The 18,612-nt window shown below is 44.1% G+C and overlaps 1 protein-coding gene and 1 non-coding gene across 2 annotated transcripts in view; one reads left to right on the forward strand and one right to left on the reverse strand.

The window, feature by feature from the left end:
• Nucleotides 1–18,612, forward strand: part of EFCAB6 (EF-hand calcium binding domain 6) — a 203,315-nt gene that overhangs the window by 124,616 nt on the left and 60,087 nt on the right. The window contains exons 19-21 of the mRNA XM_023509416.1: nucleotides 140–236; nucleotides 3,910–4,028; nucleotides 12,888–13,082. Coding sequence (XP_023365184.1) covers nucleotides 140–236; nucleotides 3,910–4,028; nucleotides 12,888–13,082 — 411 coding nt within the window. The remainder of the gene's footprint in view (nucleotides 1–139; nucleotides 237–3,909; nucleotides 4,029–12,887; nucleotides 13,083–18,612) is intronic.
• Nucleotides 1,056–1,159, reverse strand: LOC111723036. Its single transcript, XR_002771666.1, has one exon. It is a non-coding gene; the product is annotated as a U6 spliceosomal RNA (small nuclear RNA).

The following is an 18,612-nucleotide window of genomic DNA, read 5'->3' on the forward strand; positions in this document are numbered from 1 at the left end:
TAAGTTAGACCAGATGTGGAACAACAGACTTTAATGGTATCTTTGAAACAAACAGGGGCTAGGGGAACCCCTTGGGAGATTAATGAGCCCATTAAATTTAAACACAGTTATTTATTTATTTATTTATTTTTCTCTTAAGACCAAAACAGAAGGTCACAGATTCAGACCTGGCTTGTGAACAGGCCCATCAGTATCTTGCTACCAAAGCGAAAAACAGATGGTTAGACTTGTCCAAGGTAAGAAAGTGATTATTTCCTTAAAAGGAAGGAAAATCTATTTCAATATTTCAAGATCACTGGGATGATCACGCTGTTCAGATGCAGCCACTGAGGTGGGAACACAGCTCTGTATACCCAGTGGTGACACCTTATATTCTAGAAAGACTTGTTTAGACTAAATTCTCAAATTCGAGGTCAATGATGTTTAGAAAGATAAGTAATTGTAGGAATCATATGGGTTGAAATTCATGACATTATTTCAGACTTGATGTGAATTAAAACTTCAAATGAACAATGTTGAGAGGCTATCATGCTTAATCTTACATGCTACAAACGTGTGTTTTTAAGAGCTGCCGCTGGCCTTGGCACAGGGGCGCATGCCCATAATCTAACACTCTAGGAAGCCAAGGCAGGCAGATTACTTGAGCTCAGGAGTTGGAGACCAGCCTGAGCAAGAGTGAGACCCCCATCTCTACTAAAAAATAAAAAAACTAAAGCAAGAGGTTAGCTTGCCTCAGGAGTTTGAGGTTGCTGTAAGATATAACTCCATAGCACTCCAGGTGACAGGGTAAGACTCTATCTCAAAAAAAAAAACAAAAAAACAAAAAACAAGACTGTGTCCTCTTTTCTTACCAAAATTATAGAAGCACATTTATGTATAAAGCTAGTACCTTCCATGGGCAATCATGTAAATTGTGATCATGCTGCTGGCTGGGATAGGGATATATGATCTCACGAGGGCAATGACAGCTGTACCTACAGCATAATAGAACCAAATGTGCAAAACTGGGTTTGTTCTAACATCTAGGATGGGACATGGGGGTCATCATTTTTTTTTTAAATATGGAACGCTTCACAAATTTCCATGTCATCCTTGCACAGGAGCCACGCTAGTCTCCTCTGTATTGTAATTTTAGTATATCTGCTGCCGAAGTGAGCACCAGGGTCATCATTTTCTAATGCAGTAAGGACACAGTAACTTCCCTCTGATAAGTTATTTTTTAACACAGCATTATGGAGGTGTTTTCATATTATTTTGAAGTCTGCTTCACTTCATTTGGTGGTTTTCTTTCTATGTTTGCTCTTTCCTGGCCTGTGCCCAAGATGGAGTTCTGTCTTCTAAGACCTATTAGGCTCCTGGCACTGCCTCTGCTCTGCCCTCTGTCCCCCATAGAGTAGTGAATTGTCAGTGCTGGCCCAGCCTGGCTAGTCACACAGACCAAAGCTCTGTGAGGCCCACAGAGGCACTGAGGACAGGAGGGCAGGGTCTGCCCTGAAACTATAGCCGACATGGTACCTGTCAGTTGGGGAAAGAGCAGGATGTGCTGTTTGGCATCCACTCCCTCTCTGCCAGCTTCTCTTGAACCTTTAACTCCTTGGGTCCGACCTAGGAAAGAACCCCTTGCTTGTCAGCCAGCCTCTCCTCTCCACTGGCCTCAGGCTCTGCCTCCCTCATCCACACCCCCTGCTGCTCTTCTGGCCTCTTTTTCCTCCCTTCCCAGCAGTGCACCCTCAAAGGCAAACCAGACCAGCCTCCCAGGCCCCACTGTGACGCTGTTCTCCATGGACCCCAGGCCCAGTCCAAGGCCCTTCCCAGCTTCATCCTTCCCTGCCTTGCTTTATTCAGCATATGCCAACCTTGCTCAGTTATGTAATGGGATCCAGTGGTAACCAAGGCCAGTTTGATCCCTGCCTCATGGAGTTCAGAGACCAGAGGAGGTGATAGTCAACAAGCAACAAAGCGGATTAACAAGGCAGATCAGTGCTGTGAAAAAATAATAATGAACAGGAGCGTGACAAGTGCCCTGGGGAGGCCTTTAGTTCTACCATCTGCCATATTTGGATGCATTTATACCTAAGCATTTAATTTTGGGCAGTGCTAAAATAAATGGTATTGAATCTTTAATTTAAAATTCTACTTGTTTATTTCTGGTATATAGGAAAGTGGTTGATTTTTGTGTACTAATCTTGGCATAATTCCTTATTGGTTCCAGGAGCATTTTGGTTGTTGATTCTTTTGTATTTTCTACATAGACAATTATGTTTTCTGTGAATAGGGTAACCCAATCAGTATGCCTTTTATTTCCTTTTCTTATCTTATTGCATTAGCTAGGACTTCCAGCACATTGTTGAAAAGCCACGGTAGGAAAAATATCCTTGCCTCCTTCCTGACCTTAGCAGGAAATCTTCTGGTTTCTCATCATTAGGTGTAATGTTAGCCATAGGTTTTTGTAGATATCATTTATCAAATTGAGGAAGTTCTCTATTCCTTGTTTACTGAGGATTGTTATCATGGGAGGCTCTTGAATTTTGCAGATACTTTTTAATCTATTAATATGATCATGTGGTTTTTCTTCTTATCTGTGTTATGTGGTTGATATATTACATTAATTGATTTTCAAGTGTTGAGCCAAATTTGTGTATCTGGGATAGATCCCACTTTGTCATGGCAGATAATTCCTTTTATATGTTGTGGGACTCAATCTGCTAATATTTTGTTGAGTAATTGTACATATATGTGCATGAGAAATATTGGTTCATTACTTAGAATATCTTTGTCTGGGTCTGGTATTTGGTCTCTTGGAATGAGTTAGGGAGTGTTTCCTCAGCTCTGTCTTCCTGGCACGGGTTCTGCTGATGAGTGTCTGTTCTGCTAAGTTGTGATTCTCTGTATTTGCCTGTATTTCTCTCCAGTTTGGAGGCAGTGGTCTGCCCTGTGACCTCACTTATCCTACAATCCAAGAAGAGCTATTGGTCTCTCAATTTGTTCAGATTTTTACTCGTTATTGGGACAGAATGGTGACTTCCAAGTTTTTCACATGGGAAACCTGCTGCATGTTTTTAAAAGGACTTTGAAATCCTATAGACTTAATTTTTTTTTTTTTTTGAGACAGAGTCTCACTTTGTTGCCCTTGGTAGAGTGCTGTGGCATTACAGTTCACAGCAACCTCAAACTCTTAGGCTCAAGCAATTCTCTTCCCTCAGCCTCCCAAGTAGCTGGGACTACAGGCATCCGCCACTACGCCCAGCTATTTTTAGAGGTGGGGTCTCGCTCTGGCTCCAGCTGGTCTCAAACCTGTGAACTTAGGCAGTCTACTCACCTTGGCCTCCCAGAGTGCTGGGATTACAGGCATGAGCCACTGTGCCTGATCCAGACTTAATTTTTTTTTAAAACTTAATTACTTTTTAAGTTGTAAGTATATAAAAAGTACACGTATATTTTAAATAAATTTAAAGTAGTCACCATGTAACCACCATTCAGATGAGGAAAAAGAACATTGTCCATACCTTAGAGCAGGCGTTGAGACACCATTTCTATAAAGGGCCAGGCAGGTATTTTGGGTTTCCTGGGGAGAAATGCCTTAGATCAGTGGTTCTCAACCTGTGGGTAACAACCCCTTTGGGGGTCAAACGACCCTTTCACGGAGGTTGCCTAAATACATCCTGCATATCAGATATTTACATTATGATTCATAACAGTAGCAAAACTACAGCTATGAAGTAGCAACGAAAATAATTTTATGGTTGGGGGTCACCACAACATGAGGAACTTGTTGTATTAAAGGGTTGAGACATTAGGAAGGTTGAGAACCACTGCCTTAGATTGTTTCAGACAGTGACTGCTGAAAATCTTCTATGTTGTCGCGGGTACATTTTGTATGTTCCTAAAAACCACCTTCTAATGTTGTAGCACTTTCTGGAAACTGACAGCGAGGGCAATGGCATCCTCCGACGGTGGGATATAAAGAACGCCCTGTACGGGTTTGATATTCCCCTCACACCGAAAGAATTTGAGAAGCTTTGGTTGAGGTAAGTGGTGTGTGAAGACTGGCCGTCTTCACTTCGGATGGCTTTGGGTCGCTTGCTGTGATGATTTCAGCACAACTGTCCCCTAACTACTTTAGGACACAGTGGGGGGGTGCATCTGTCCTGTATCCTTCTCCCTTGGTCCTTGGGGGACAGGCTGATCTTCAGGAATGTGGTGACCAGGGTGAGCATTCCTCATCAGTCCTGGACTCTAGAGGTCTGCCTTTCCATTGGACTGGGGGTTCAAGCCCATGCTTGTACTGTTTTGGAGAAATAATGCCACTCTCTGAAGACTTAACTCAGTACATGCTGTGGGTAAAGGAGAAAAAGTTTCTCTTGATTGCCTAAAGAAGGAAGTCAGTATTCACAACTGTCCTATAGATAGGTAATTTGTGGGAAGAAAATGGCCAAATTTTGGCAACTTGGAGTAGTTTCGTAGTTTCTTAAGGATCTGTTAAACTGAATAGGATCTGATGCTGGTTCCGTTTTTCAAAATATACTTAGATTTGTTTGTGCAGGAGCCAGGCCCCGGCTGTGCTTGCCCACTGTTCCCCACACAGGTGTCTCAGGTTCAAGGCGCATAGCAAAGTGGTCTGCTTCCAGGGTCCAGGGTCGTCTTTGAGTTGCTCCCCTTCTCGTGACATGCTCCTTGCCACTTGCACTCCCCGAGGATGGCACACCAGTGTTGTATGTCCACTCAGGAGGCCAGCTCAGGAAACGGTTCACATAATTTTGTAGCTTTTCATCTGTTCAAAGTGGAAGGCTGACATGTTGGCTGAGTTTAGAATTAGGTGGGTTGTTTTGTGTCCAATTTAGAAAAGCCAAATGAAGCTCTTACAAAATGCCTATTTTTTTAAAAATCAGTTGCAGCACAGGGCCAACTTAGACACCTCATCCACTTTCTCTGGCTGTAGATGACATTAGTAGCTCTGAGTAATAAAAAGATCTTGTATAGCAGCAAATGCATGGCCCTCGCACTCCACAGACCCTGGGTGATTCTGGTCTGACCACATGGGCCCTGTCTTCAGGGAGGTGTCAGGGCACAGAGAGCACCCACCCACCCGAGCAGCTGAGGTGTGGGAGGGTGGCACACAGCAGGACCTCGGGGCCAGAAGCACAGGAAGTGGTCATGATAGAGGGATGTGGAAATAAAATTTCCCCAGTCAGGATGGACAAGGGGCCATTCTGAGTTGAGAGTCTGCCTGATCTATGGGAGTGTCCTATCAGGAGTGGCAGGGGCTCCAGGGGCAGAAAGGAAGGGGAGGCTCATGCCCTCCCAGGTGCTGTTTCAGGCACTAATGGCCAGGTGCTGGGAATGGTGGGATTTGAGAGGTTATCATGTGAGCAGAGCTGTAGTTTAGGAAGGCGAGTTGGGAAACAGGTTGGGGAGAGGCTGTTGGGGAGATCACTGTCTCCCTCAGGTGGGGCAGGCAAGCCCCTGAGCTGAGGGCTGGCCATGGGAGGAGGGGCACTGGGGCCCAGGGTCCCCCATTAGGTTCCCCTGTGGGAATGAGAGCAGCCATGCCCTTTTCCCCACGTGGGACAGATCCTGCTCCCATTCTCAACAGAGAGACTCTCATGTTGCTTTTGGCAAAAATGTCTTTATACATTTATGAGTATTACTGTGATGTGGATCAGTGTCTGCCCTGTCAACAACAGCTTATGGTCAGAGTTTCATCTGTTGTTTAGTTGACCTTACACCGTGCAGGGTGAGTGGTTAAAGCGACAGCCTGACTCCTGCACTCCCTGTGCTGCCTCCTTAACTTCTCCTTGCCTCATGCTCCTCATCTGTGAAGCAGGACTTAGTGTTCCTGTCACCAGAGATGCCACGAGGAGCCTGTGTGACGGGCTAGCACAGGGCCAGGCACAGGGTAACCACTCTGCAAACACTCACTAGCAGCCTGGCTGTGTGGCTCTCTGTGGGGCTGAGGATGACCAATAATAATAAATAATACAGAGCTCACCCCCCAACTTGCTCTCATGGTCTTGCGAAGAGAAATACTTGCTCATTACACGCAGTGTCCCTGGGAGACTGGGGAAGACCTCAGAGGTCGTTGACTGATAAGCTGGCTTTTAGGCTGAGTTATTTCAAGGTGACTTCTTCCACAGAACAAAATTCACATATGAAGAAGTGGAGGGAGGTGTAAGAGTGACAGGAATCCGGTTTTTCATAGATGGAATTTGGAGACCATAGAAAAGTCCAGTTCTCGGGGCTGATCATTTCTCTATTCTCTCCCCTCACTAGGTGAATCTCCCTTTGGGTTCTAGAATTATCTCTTTGGGGTAGTATGTATGTTCTCTTCGTGATCCCTGTGGGCTCTTTTTTCTCTTAGCTTGATGAGGTACTTACTAGTAAGTTTACAAATTATCGTACCTATTATTTTGATTTTATCTTATTAGATGAACTGTTTTCTAAAAAGTATTTCATGTTGTATCTACATTTTCAAAATCAGATTAAATTATTATTGAATCAGGATTAACAAAATCCTGCTGTTGGTTTTTTAATGTGTTAAAATACACATAACATAAAATTTACCCTGTTACACATTTCCAAGCATATGGTTCAGTGGTATCCAATACATTCGGAATGTTGCACGACCGTCACCACCACCCAGCCTGACAACTCTTTTGCCTCGTGAAACTGAGATTTCTAAGGTGACTTAGTTTGCATGGTACAGTCGTCAGGGTAGCCTGGCCGTGGGAACAAACAAGGCCAAAATCTCAGTGGCTCCCCCCAAAATGACATCGTGGTCTAGTGTGAGCGCGAGAAGTGCTATACCAATAGGCTCCTCAGGAACCAGGCGTCCCACCATGCTCTGGACCTTCTATGTCTGGCCTGCAGAGAGGGGACCAAGCACAGAAGATGGCGTGGTCAACTTTGCAGGAGCCAGGCCTGGAAATGTGGCCATCACCACGTTCCTGTGCTCGGAATCCATTCCCGTGGCCATGCCTACCTGCAAGGGAGTCTGTGAGAAGCACTCTGCACCCGTATGCTAGCCAAAAATAGAGATGGGGTGGGGGCTTATAATGGTGTTTGCCACCTGTGGAATTAAAGCATTCAAGGTAGAGGAAATTTCAGGAACATGTTCATCAGTGTCCAGGCAGGGCAAATAGAAACCACTCTTAATATTTACTAAGCTAAGCAGGATTTTTTTTTTTTTTTTTGAGATAGAGTCTCAAGCTGTCACCCCAGGTGGAGTGCCATGGTTTTCATAGCTAACCCCAACCTCCAACTCTTTGGACTCAAGTGATCCTCTCACCTCAGTTTTTCCATTTTCAGTAGAGACAGGTGTCTCCCATTTTTTCTCAGGCTGGTTTCGAACTGGTGAGCTCCAAGCAATCCACCCGCCTTGGCCTCCCAGAGTGCTAAGATTATAGGTGTGGGCCACGGTGCCCAGGTGGGCGGAGCAGGATTTAATGTAGTAAATAACAAAACATGTCTAAAGGGCTAGGAGTCTGAAAAGGGAACATGGTTATTAGTTAGAAACCAGAGGCTGCTGCTGCTGTGAGCTGTCAGAGCAAGAGAGGAGGGAGGTGCTGCCCAGAGATTGGATACTGCTCCATCCAGAGGCTGGGGCCAAAGAGAAGATTAGGAAGCTGCCAGCAACCTGGGCTGCAACCCACAGCCCAGCCCAACCCAGTGCCACTGATGTTGTGGAAGCTGCTAGAATCTCAGCTGCTGTTCTGAGTGGGAGCCGTAGCCACTGCCAACCTGGAGGTGCCCCTGGAAACAGCATGGCTCATCCCACCCTGTGACCGGCAGACCTCTTGGGAGCAGCCCAGTGGGTGGCACAGAGGACGGCTGTGCAGAAGGACTAGCATGGGGTTGAGAGCCACCAGACAAATGTCCTAGAAAGCAGAAGAGGGTGTCACCTTCTTGGACTGCTGCATAGCCCAGGTGGCCAGAGGACAGACAGCCTGGGGCCGCCAGAGAGGAAGCAGCGTGGAATCTGAGCCACATCACGAAAGGCAAGGACGAGGCAGGGACCTTGCCCTGACCGTCAGGGGAGTAGTAGGAAAAAGCCCTGGCCAGGCCTGCTTTCTAGAGCAATCACTCTGGCTATGAGGAGGAGGGTGAAGCCAGAGCCTGGAGCACAAAGGTGAACGAGTGGCTTTCTAATGGTCCGGCATAGAGGAGGCAGGAGCACCCTGCAGCTCCACGGTCTCCACCCCAGGGGCTGGGTCCCCACTGAGATGATGAAGACACAAGGGGAAAGCCACAGGTCCCTGAATCACTGCCTGAAGGCAACTGTCCATCAGAGCTGCCCCGTGTGTCAGAGCTGCCCCATGAGTCACTCTTAGGGTGGATAGGAAAAGAAATAGGATGTGCTAAGCTGCTGAGATTTGGGGGGTGATTTATTAATTTACTTCTTCAGCATAAACTAGACCCTCCCGACTAATCTGAAGCTGTAAAACTAGTACACTTTGTAATGCTAAATAAATGTAAAATGAATAAATAATGGATGTTGAACACTTTTTCATGACATCTTCTGCCGTATTTTCTAATTTCATGTTTTCAGAAGAGCACAGGGGTACTTTCCTATTCACTTCCACCTAGTTGACGGAGTTCTGTCCTCTCTGACAGTGGCCTTGAGCCTGCTCGGACGGCCTGAGCTGACGGGGTGTGTCAGGCTGCCCTATTGCTCCCCAACTTCCCTGCAGCTCCACCCACGCTGTGAGACAGCCTGTCTCTGCCTCTGTTTTGGGCCCGCCTCCTTCCTGTCCTAGGGCAACAGAAGGAGGCTCCCAGGTGCCTTGACAACCTATCGTAACCACTGAGCCCTTCCTGCCAGCTCTTGATGCCTTCGCTGGGGTGATGGAGAAGAGGGTGAGGGTCATTAAACTGATGTTACATTAACTTGTAGAAAAAGCAAGAAGAAATACACTGGCTAAGCAAGAAACTCAATGGATAGTCAAGAGATAATTAATGGGCAGTTTATGCACATTTCCTGAAATGGCAGTAAAGTTGTGCACCGTGTTCAATTATGAAAAAAGGAGCCTGGGTCACGTGCAGCAGCCTGTGCGGGGTCACGGACTGACCTGGGTCACGTGCAGCAGCCTGTGTGGCATCATGGACTGACCTGGAACCTGGGTCACGTGCAGCAGCCTGTGTGGCGTCACGGACTGACCTGGGTCACATGCAGCAGCCTGTGCGGCGTCACGGACTCTGCGCTTCCCTCGGCAGTGCACAAGGTCATTTCTATTGGCTCCACCAGGCAGCACCTGGAGAGAACCTACCCAAGGCCCAGCCACTGGAATATCTGGACAGAAAGGCTTGAGATGGGGAAGGGTTGAGTGAACAGGGTCTTTAGCTTAGAAAAGAGACTTGTCTAGGTGTGGTGGCTGTAGTCTTAGCACTCTAGGAGTCTGAGGTGGGAGGATCCCTTAAGCTTAGGAGTTCAAGACCAGACTGAGCAAGAGCAAGACTCCCTCCTCCCCCACCCCGTCTCTACTAAAATAGAAAAACTAGCTGGGCGTTGTGGCAGGCGCCTGTAGTCCCAGCTACTTGGGAGGGTGAGGCAGGAGGATCACCTGACCCCAAGAATTTAAGGTTGCATTAAGACATGATGATGCCATTGCACTCTAGCCGGGGTTGACAGAGTGAGACTCTGTCTCAAAAAAAAAAAAAAAAGATTTAATGAGACATGAACAGGAGTGGAATTGTTGAAGTGCTATATATGCAGGAGATCCAACTTGGAGACACTCAGCATCAAGACCTTTGCAGTGATTACATATCTGGAATCCTCAAGGGCCATGGAGGACTGGGGTTCTCACCTCTGGCATGGCTTTCATCCCAGCTAGACCACCACTTACTGGGAATTATAGAGGAGGGATCTAATGAGGCAGATGAGGCTAATCTTCTGTGATTCCATCAGAACATCCTAATGGACACTTTAATTTCTCAAGAGCAGCTATTTGAACTCTCAGTCCTCCCTCTGAGGTGGGACCTGAGAGAGTTCCTCAGCTGCACCAGGTACCACGTTCATCTCTGCGGCCTGTTCTGGGCCACCACTGGGCCTGTACCACTCTCCGGACTGGGTCCTTTAACTCTGGGACCAGGGGTACTCAAAGGCACTTCTGAAATTTATGTAAGAAGTGAGTGCCTACACTGCACGTAAAGGGCTAAGACTCTCAGCAAAGCGAAACAATCTGGGCAAACATGTCCAAATTACGTGCACAGCTGAACTGCTGTGTGTGCAATAAACAGGCAGAGCAATCTGATTATATCATAAATTAGTGGCCATTGCCATATGCAAATGCGAGCTTTTATGGGTCCTCTGTCTATGTACACATTTTTCCTGGCACATCTGTTGCTGAAACATTTTAAAATTCAACCTTTATAGGCAAGTTGATTTTTTTTTAATGTTACACAAAGGATTATATAATGAAGGGTGAGGTTATGTAAGCCGAATTAACTCTCTTATTATTCACATTCATAACAATATTTTAGTTGCAATTGTGCAATCTGGTCTTCTGTTTCTTTGCAATGAGAATAGAATGTTTATAATCTTTATTAATGAAGTAATTAAGAAGTGCCTTTTCATTCAGCTCAAGTGTCATGATTTAGAGTTTGTTGTTGGTAATCTCTTGAGCATAGCACGCCAGAGGGGAGTCCCGCCTTAGAAACGTGCTTCCCTAACACTCATTAGCCCAAGAGACCTGAGTCTGTAACTTAGTTTGTGCAGGGCGTGTTGTCGGACATTGTGAGTCTGTAAAGATCAACCAGGGCATAGTTTCTCCTCAAGGAACTTGCTCCCTGGTAGGGAGCTAAGACATCCACATAGGAACTGGAATGAGACAGGATGTGCTAGAGCCTTTGGGTGGCAAATAGCAGTAACAGGCTCAGCACCCACTCCCTGGCCTCTCATCCGACCCCAGGCCAGGGGCCCAGGCACATTAACACCTCCAGTCTTTTTCCTTCCTACAGAGGAGCTCAGAGGAAGGCAGGATTGCAGGCACTTAGAGGACAGAGAGGTTTCTGAAAGAGCGTGCTGCCGCCTGGGGGCTGTTTGCCAGGGGGTGGCCTGCGGCCCATTCTGTCAGGAATCCTCCCTTAGGAACGCAGAGCCTTTCATTCAGGGGATGTCTTTGCCAGGGCTTCGCGATTATATCACTGTAGTGGCACAAGAATCATGGCAGTCCGGGAGCAGTTTAAGGATAGACACATGACCCCGGGATCACCCTAGAAGCTCAAGAAATGGGTGAAAGTGGTACAGGCCCCAGTGGTGGCCCAGAACAGGCCGCAGAGGTGAACGTGGTACCTGGTGCAGCTGAGGAATTCTCTCAGGTCCCACCTCGGGACTTTCCCTTCCCTCCCTGGCTGCAGCCACCCTGTCGTGGCCAGCAGTGAGGAAAGCCCTTTGTTAGAGGCAACCATGGCCCCTCCTTACTAGTGAGCTAGTGCTGGACTAACTCAGCAGAGGGGCATTTCTGTACCCTGGAAGGTGGCATCCGTGTCAGGAACAGGCCTGGGTGCCGATCAAGGCACATGAGGTCAGATGTCGGGCAGAGGGAGCTACAGGCCTCCAGGCCCAAGAGGAAAAGAGGCCAGGAGAGGGAGATAAAGAGGCCTTGGGCTCTTGGGGCACCTGGAGGGACAGCCCCACGTGGCCTTTGGGAAGGATGGTGGCCCTCTGCAGATTTTAAACTTCCAGCCCTGGGACCCTCTGCAGATTTTAATGCCAGCGCAGGAAGCATTTATACACACTTGTCACCCCTCATCTTCCACTCCCTGCCCCACTCCTTAAGGACAAGGAGTCAGTAAATAAACATACTTCTTCATCGTTATTCAACTGAAACAGATGCACACACAGGGCTTGGGGTGTCCAAGGCAACAGCAGGCTGTGTAGATCCTCCAGGATCTTGTCGGTTGGACGAGAGGACGCTCTGCTTCACCAAGGAAATGTTTGTACTTCCCTTGGTCAGACAAATACCCAAACGGCATCTTGATGGAAGAATTATGCCTGCAAAATTGTTTAAATCTAGTCTCATTCCTTGTAACTCCAGGTTCATCTGGGGAAAATCCCATCCGCAAGTTCCATTTTTATCGATCAGATGAGGACCAAGATCTTTCTATAAAAATAAATGGTTTTTTTTTTCTTTAAAAGAAGATTGGCAATTTGCCTTAAAGAATTTATTGAAGTAATTCTATTCTATTTGAATAACGTTGAGAGATAAAAACCGTCCATTATGCCTTTTTTAATGAGTTATAATTCAGAAAAATCTCAATAATAGAAAACGACATAAAAGCCACATAGCATAATTCTTATCTTGTTTTCCTCACTGGCCGCTCTCATTGGCTGTGTGTAATTGCATCTCTTCAAAGACAAAATGGCAATCTTGCCATCTCTGAATCAAGTGGTGTTCATTTATTTGAGTTTTAAGATTGAATATGCTTTCTGAAGAATTTTCTTCTAAACCTTAGCATAGTTCCCTTTACATGGGGGTACTCAATAAAAAAAAACTGTTGAGTATGTGGAGGGGCTGGTTTTAATTTTCTCTCCTCACAGCTGTATTTCTAACAGTGCCGGGTGAGCAGGGTGGTTGCTGCCTCTGGGGCAGGCATACCTGTGGGGATCCATCATCCTGGTGCTTAGAGCAATGGTTTTCAAACTTTGATGTACCCAGGAGTCACCTGGGGGTCTCGTTCAGCTGCAGATCAGATCCAGTCTAGAGTGAGGCCCCAGAGTGTGCCTTTTCCTGGGGAGGCCAGTGCTTCTGGTCAGCAGGGCACACTTTGAACAGAGATGAGCCAGAGTCTGAGCTCCGGTCAGGGGGAGGCAGAAACGTGAGAGCCCTGAGCCCGGACACACCTTAGTCGTTACTGATAAGAGCTTTTTGTTTTGTTTCTGTTTGTTTAAGCTATGACACCGAGGGAAAAGGGCACATTACTTACCAAGAGTTTGTACAGAAATTGGGTATTAACTATTCCCCAACTTCCCACCGGCCTTATGCAGAGGATTATTTCAACTTCATGGGTCATTTCACGAAGCCACAACAGATACAAGAGGAGATAAAGGAGCTGCAGCAGAGCTCAGAGAAGGCCGCGCCAGCCAGGTGAGTTTGTATCATGGGCCTGTAGTGCAGGTGTCCTGCAGACACTCACTCTGGTAGGGAGAGTTGTCTTATGTGGACCCTTCTGGTGCCAGCAAAGCTGTCATGAGATTGTTATACTTGTTCACTGCTGTAGATTTCTAGAAATTGGTGCCATGTCAAAGAGTAGCTCAAAGGTTGTGAACCTTTTCCCCCTTCCCGGCCACAACCTCCTGCCATTCTCACACACGTTGAAAAGTTGCCTTTTGAGTTGTGATGGCACCTTTCCTGGCCCCTCTCTGGCCCAACTAGAGTGCAGGTTCCACTGGGATGTCTGTCACTTCACTCTGTTGGACACCGAGTTGGCACCCAGCAAGTATGTGTTGAATGAATGGATGAGCTGACATAGCCTTTAACTCACCGCCTCTACTTTGAGAACTTTATCCCAAAAAATAATTCAGAAGAGGCCAACAGCTTAACGATTGGAAGGTATGATGTGTAGTATGTCTTTAACAGCAAGAAGAGCAACAACAGGAACATTTTCCAATCCCAGATTAGTACACGAGCTTAGTAAAGTGTGGCCTGAAGACATGAAATAGTGCCGCGTATGTACCTGTGGGAATAACTGTGGGAGAACATGGGAAACAGCTGTGTAAAGGGCTCATTGGCGGACGTGCTGTGGGGTGTTACACCGTGACTGGGATGATCTCAGATGTTGTGTGCCTGCACACCGGGACCAGGATGCTGTGCAGAAAGTCACACCTTGCATTTGGATGGTGGGACTCCACGTGAAAGGATCTTTCAATTCTTCTTAATTGATATTTAACAGTTGTAAGGGGGATATATCTGATATTTTGATACATGTGGGCAGTGTGTAATGATCGCATCAGGGTAACTCAGATAATTTATCACTTCAAACATTTATCTTTTCTTTGTGTTAGGAATGCTATAAATCTTCTGGCCTAGCAATTTTGAAATAGACAATAAATTACTTACTCTAATCCCCCTCTCCCCCCGTACTTACAAATACTAGAACTTATTTCCTCTACCCTTTAACCAACTTCTCTTCATCCCTCATTCCCCCCGCGTTGCTCAGCCTCTGGTAACCACTATTCTACTTTCTACCTTCATGAATTCCACTGTGGCAGGCCCCACCTGTTAGTGAGATCACAGAAAAATGTATGTCTCTCTGTGCCTGACTTATTTCACTTAAGACAATGACCTCCAGTTCCATCCATGTTGCAGCAAATGACAAGATTTCATTCTTTTTTATGGCTGAATAATATTCCCCTGTGTGTATGTGCATATATAGGCCACATTTTCTTTATCCATTCATCCTTTGATAAACACCTAGGTTGGTTCCGTATCTTGGCTGTTATGAATAGTGCTGTAGTAAACACAGGCGTGCAGCTGTCTCTTTGATATGACAATTTCATATACTCAGTAGTGGAATTGCTGGATCATATGGTAGTTCTATTTTTAGTTTTTTGAGGAACCGCCATACTGTTTTCCATAGCAGCTGTGAAAGCATTTACATTCCCACCAAGAGCGTAGGAGCCTTCCCCCTTCTCTACACCCTCACCAGCATTTGTACTTTTGTCTTTTTGATGACAGCCATTCTGATTATGGTTTTGATTTGTGTTCCCCTGACGGTCAGTGATTTTGAGCATTTCCTTATACACCTCTTGGTCATTAGCATGTCTTCTCTTGAGAAGTGTCTATTCAGACCTTTTGTTCATTTTTGAATTGGATTTTTTGGAGGATTTTGCCACTAAGTTGTTGAGTTCCTTATATATTCTGGTTAGTAACCTTTGTCAGATCAGTAGTTTGCAGATATTTTCTCCCATTTAGTAAGTTGTCTTCACTTTGTTCATTATTTCCTTTGCTTTGCTGTGCGTAAGCTTTTTAGCTTAATTTGATCCCAAGTGTTTATTTTTGCTTCTGTTGCCTGTGCTTTTGAGGTCTTACCCCCAAAATCTTTGCCCAGACCAATGTCTTATAGTGTTTTCCCAATGTTTTCTTCCAATAGTTTCATAGTTTCAGGTCTTACATTTAAGTCTTTAACTATTTTGAGTTGATTTTTGTATATGATAAAAGATGGGCTCTAGTTTCATTCTTCTGCATATGGATATCTAGTTTTCCCAGCACCATTTATTAAAAAGACTATTCTCTCCCCATTGTATATTCTTGGTACCTTTGTCAAAAAATGAGTTGGATATTAGTATGGATTTATTTCTGGGTTCTCTATTCTGTTCCATTGATCACTGTGTTCTATTGGTACCATTTTTCTGTCAGTGCCATGCTGTTTGGATTACTCTAGCTTTGTAGTATAATTTAAAATCAGGTAGTATGATACCACCAACTTTGTTCTTTTTGGTGAAAATTTCTCTAAGTATTTGAGGTCTTTTGTGGTTCTATACAAATTTTAGGATTATTTTTTCTATTTCTGTGATGAATGTCAGTGGTATTTTGGTAGGATTGCATTGAACCTATAGATCAGATCACTTTGAGTAGTGTGGCATAGATATTTTAACAATATTAATTTTTCCAATCTATGAACTTGAGATATCTTTCCATATTTTTGTGTTCTCTTCAATTTCTTTTATCAGTGCTTTATAGTTTTCCTTGTAGAGATCTTTCACTTTTTGTTTAAATTTATTCCTAGGGGTTTTGTGTGTATGTGTATGGGGGTATTGTAAATGGGATTGCTTTCTTAATTTCTTGTTCAGATTGATGATTATTACCATACAGAAACATGACTGATCTTTATAAGTTGATTTTATGTCCTGCAACTTTACTGAATTCATTTGTCGGTTCTATCAGGTTTTGGGGGGGAAAGTTTTTAGGATTTTTTAAATGTAAGATCATATCATCTGCTAACAAGGATAATTTGACTTCTTTCTTTCTTTCTGAATGCCCTCCAGTTATTTCTCTTACCTAATTGTTCTGGCTGGGACTTTCAGTAACATGTTAAATAGAAATGGCAAAAGTAGGCATCGAGCATTGTTCTACATCTCAGTGGAAAGGCTTTCCATTTTTCCCCATTCAGTATGGTATTAGCTATGGGTTTGTCATCTATGGCTTGTGTTGTTTTGAGATATGTTTCTTCTATACCCAAGTTGTTGAGAGTTTTACCATGAAGCATTGTTGAATTTCATTGAATGCTTTTTCAGCATCTATTAAAACGATCATATGGTTTTTGTCCTTTTATTGAGTGAGTGTTGAATCATGATGATTGACTTGTGTATATTAAACCATTCTTGCATCCCTGGGAAGACTCACACTTGATCATGGTGAATGATCTTTTTAACGTGATGTTGAATTTGGTTTGCTAGTATCTTTTGGAGGATTTTTGCATCTATGTTCATCAGGGACATTGGCCTTCTTTTTTACTGTGTCCTTGCCTGGTTTTGGTATCAGTATAATGCTGGCCTTATAGAATGAGTTTGGAAGAATTAGTAATAGTTCTTCTTTAAATGTTTACTGGAATTCAGCAGTGAATCCATCAGGTCATGAGCTTTCCAGGGGGAATATTTTATTACTACTTCAATCTCATCGTTCATTATGGGTTCAATCCTGATAGGGTGTATGTGTCCAAATTTTTTCCATTTCTTCTGGGGTTTTCAGTTAGTTTTTTATTTTTACTCTGATGTTCATTTATTTCTTTCTTCCTACTAATTTGGGTTTAGCTTGTTCTTGCTTTTCTAGTTCCTTGATATACATCATTAGGTGGTTTACTTGAAGTCTTTCCACTTTTTTGATGTAGGCATTAATTGCTATAATCTTTCCTCTTAGTACTGCTTTCTTATATACCCTAGATTTTGGTATGTTGTATTTCCATTTTTGTTTATTTCAAGAACATTTTAAATTTTCTTCTTAATTTCTTCATTGACCCCTTAGTCATTGAAGAGCACATTGTTTATTTTCCTTGTATTTTTGCAGTTTCCAAAATTCCTCTTACTGATTTCCATTTTTATCCTGTTACAAGAGATACTGGATATGATTTTGATCTTTGTGGATTTTTTTACTTGTTTTGTGGCCTAACCTAACATGTATTCTGGAGAATGTTCTCTATGCTAATGAGAAGAGTGTATGTATATTCTACAGCAGTTGAATGAAATGTTCTGTAAATGTCTTCTAGGTCCATTGGTCCACTAGAATATGGTTTAACTTAGATATTTCTTTGTTTGCTTGTGTGTTTGTTTGCCTGGATTATCTTTCCATCGCCAACAGTGGGGTGTTGAAGTTTCCTACTCTTGTTGTATTTCAGGCTTTCTCTCCCTTTAGATATGTTACTATTTGCCTTATAGATTTTGGTGCTCCAGTGTTACGTGCATATACATTCACTATTGCTATATGACTTGCTAAATTGACTGCTTGGTCATCATACAATGATGATTTTCTTTGTTTCTTTACATTTTTTGACTTAAAGTCTATTTTCTGTTTTTCTTTTTTGGGGGGGTTGTCTATTGTGTAGAATATCTTTTCCTATCCCTTTACTTTCTATCTATGTTTGTCTTTATAGGGAAGTGAGTTTCTTAGCAGCATATAGTTGGGTCATGACTTTTAATCCATTCAGTCACTCTTTGTCTACTTTCACATTTTAAAACTAGTTGCTCGTGTCATATTTTTTAACATTTATATCTTAGAAAAAATTAGGCTATGTATAATGTGACCATATAGCAATAAGCCATATTTTCTTGGAAAGCTAACATGGTTCTCAATACGTGGTCACCCATCTGTGCTTCCTGTGTGTGAGGCTCTGTCCTGCTGCTCCACAGCTTTGCCTTAGCTCCGTCTTGCTCTTCCTTGTTTGTGCACCTAACTACCTAACTCCTGTCTTCCATTTCAATAGGCAGGATTCAGCTCTCTGCCCCCAGGTCACATACCACCTGAACCAGTGAATGAGTTGTTGCTAAAGAATCCCCAAAGGAAATAAGGATGCCAAGGACACAGGGGTGAAAAGTAATAGTTAAATGGGGTTTACGAGAAAAGCAATTTGAACACATCCCTGAATTAGGTCTAAGTTACTGAGTTATGAAGCCTGAAGGCAGAGAATTGAGTTTGTGAAATTCAAAGTAAAATATGCACAAGATTGGTATAAATCAAATATGCCATAAAGCTAATGAAAATGTGGAATTTGTCTTTACCTGACATGGTTGGCCTCATTACCCACTCGTGTCTTCTCTCCTCATCTTGCCTGCCACTGTGAGTAATGAGGCTCTAGGAGGGAGACTGCCTGTGCTGGGTGCTTGCACCATATGCTTTCCTTGCCTGCATCTCTGTGCTGTGTGCAGCATGGTGGGTCTGTAGCTAAAAGAACTGCGTACTATGAGGCAAAGCATTTCAGATTATCAGGCTCAGTGAACTGATGCACTCTGACCCATTCCTCTTTGCCATGCCCCTACTCCGTTAGTAAAGGAAATAAATGTGTGACCAACTTCTGTTTTCTCACAAAATATCGGCCTGTAACAATTTCCAAGTAACCTTGCCTTTCAGGATGTTTTTAAACTTCACTGTCAGCTTCCCAGTGAGCCCTAAGACTCAGTGTTTC

Source organism: Otolemur garnettii, unplaced genomic scaffold, assembly GCF_000181295.1.
Source record: "Otolemur garnettii isolate 467f Iridium unplaced genomic scaffold, OtoGar3 scaffold00007, whole genome shotgun sequence".
Lineage (NCBI taxonomy): Eukaryota > Metazoa > Chordata > Mammalia > Primates > Galagidae > Otolemur > Otolemur garnettii.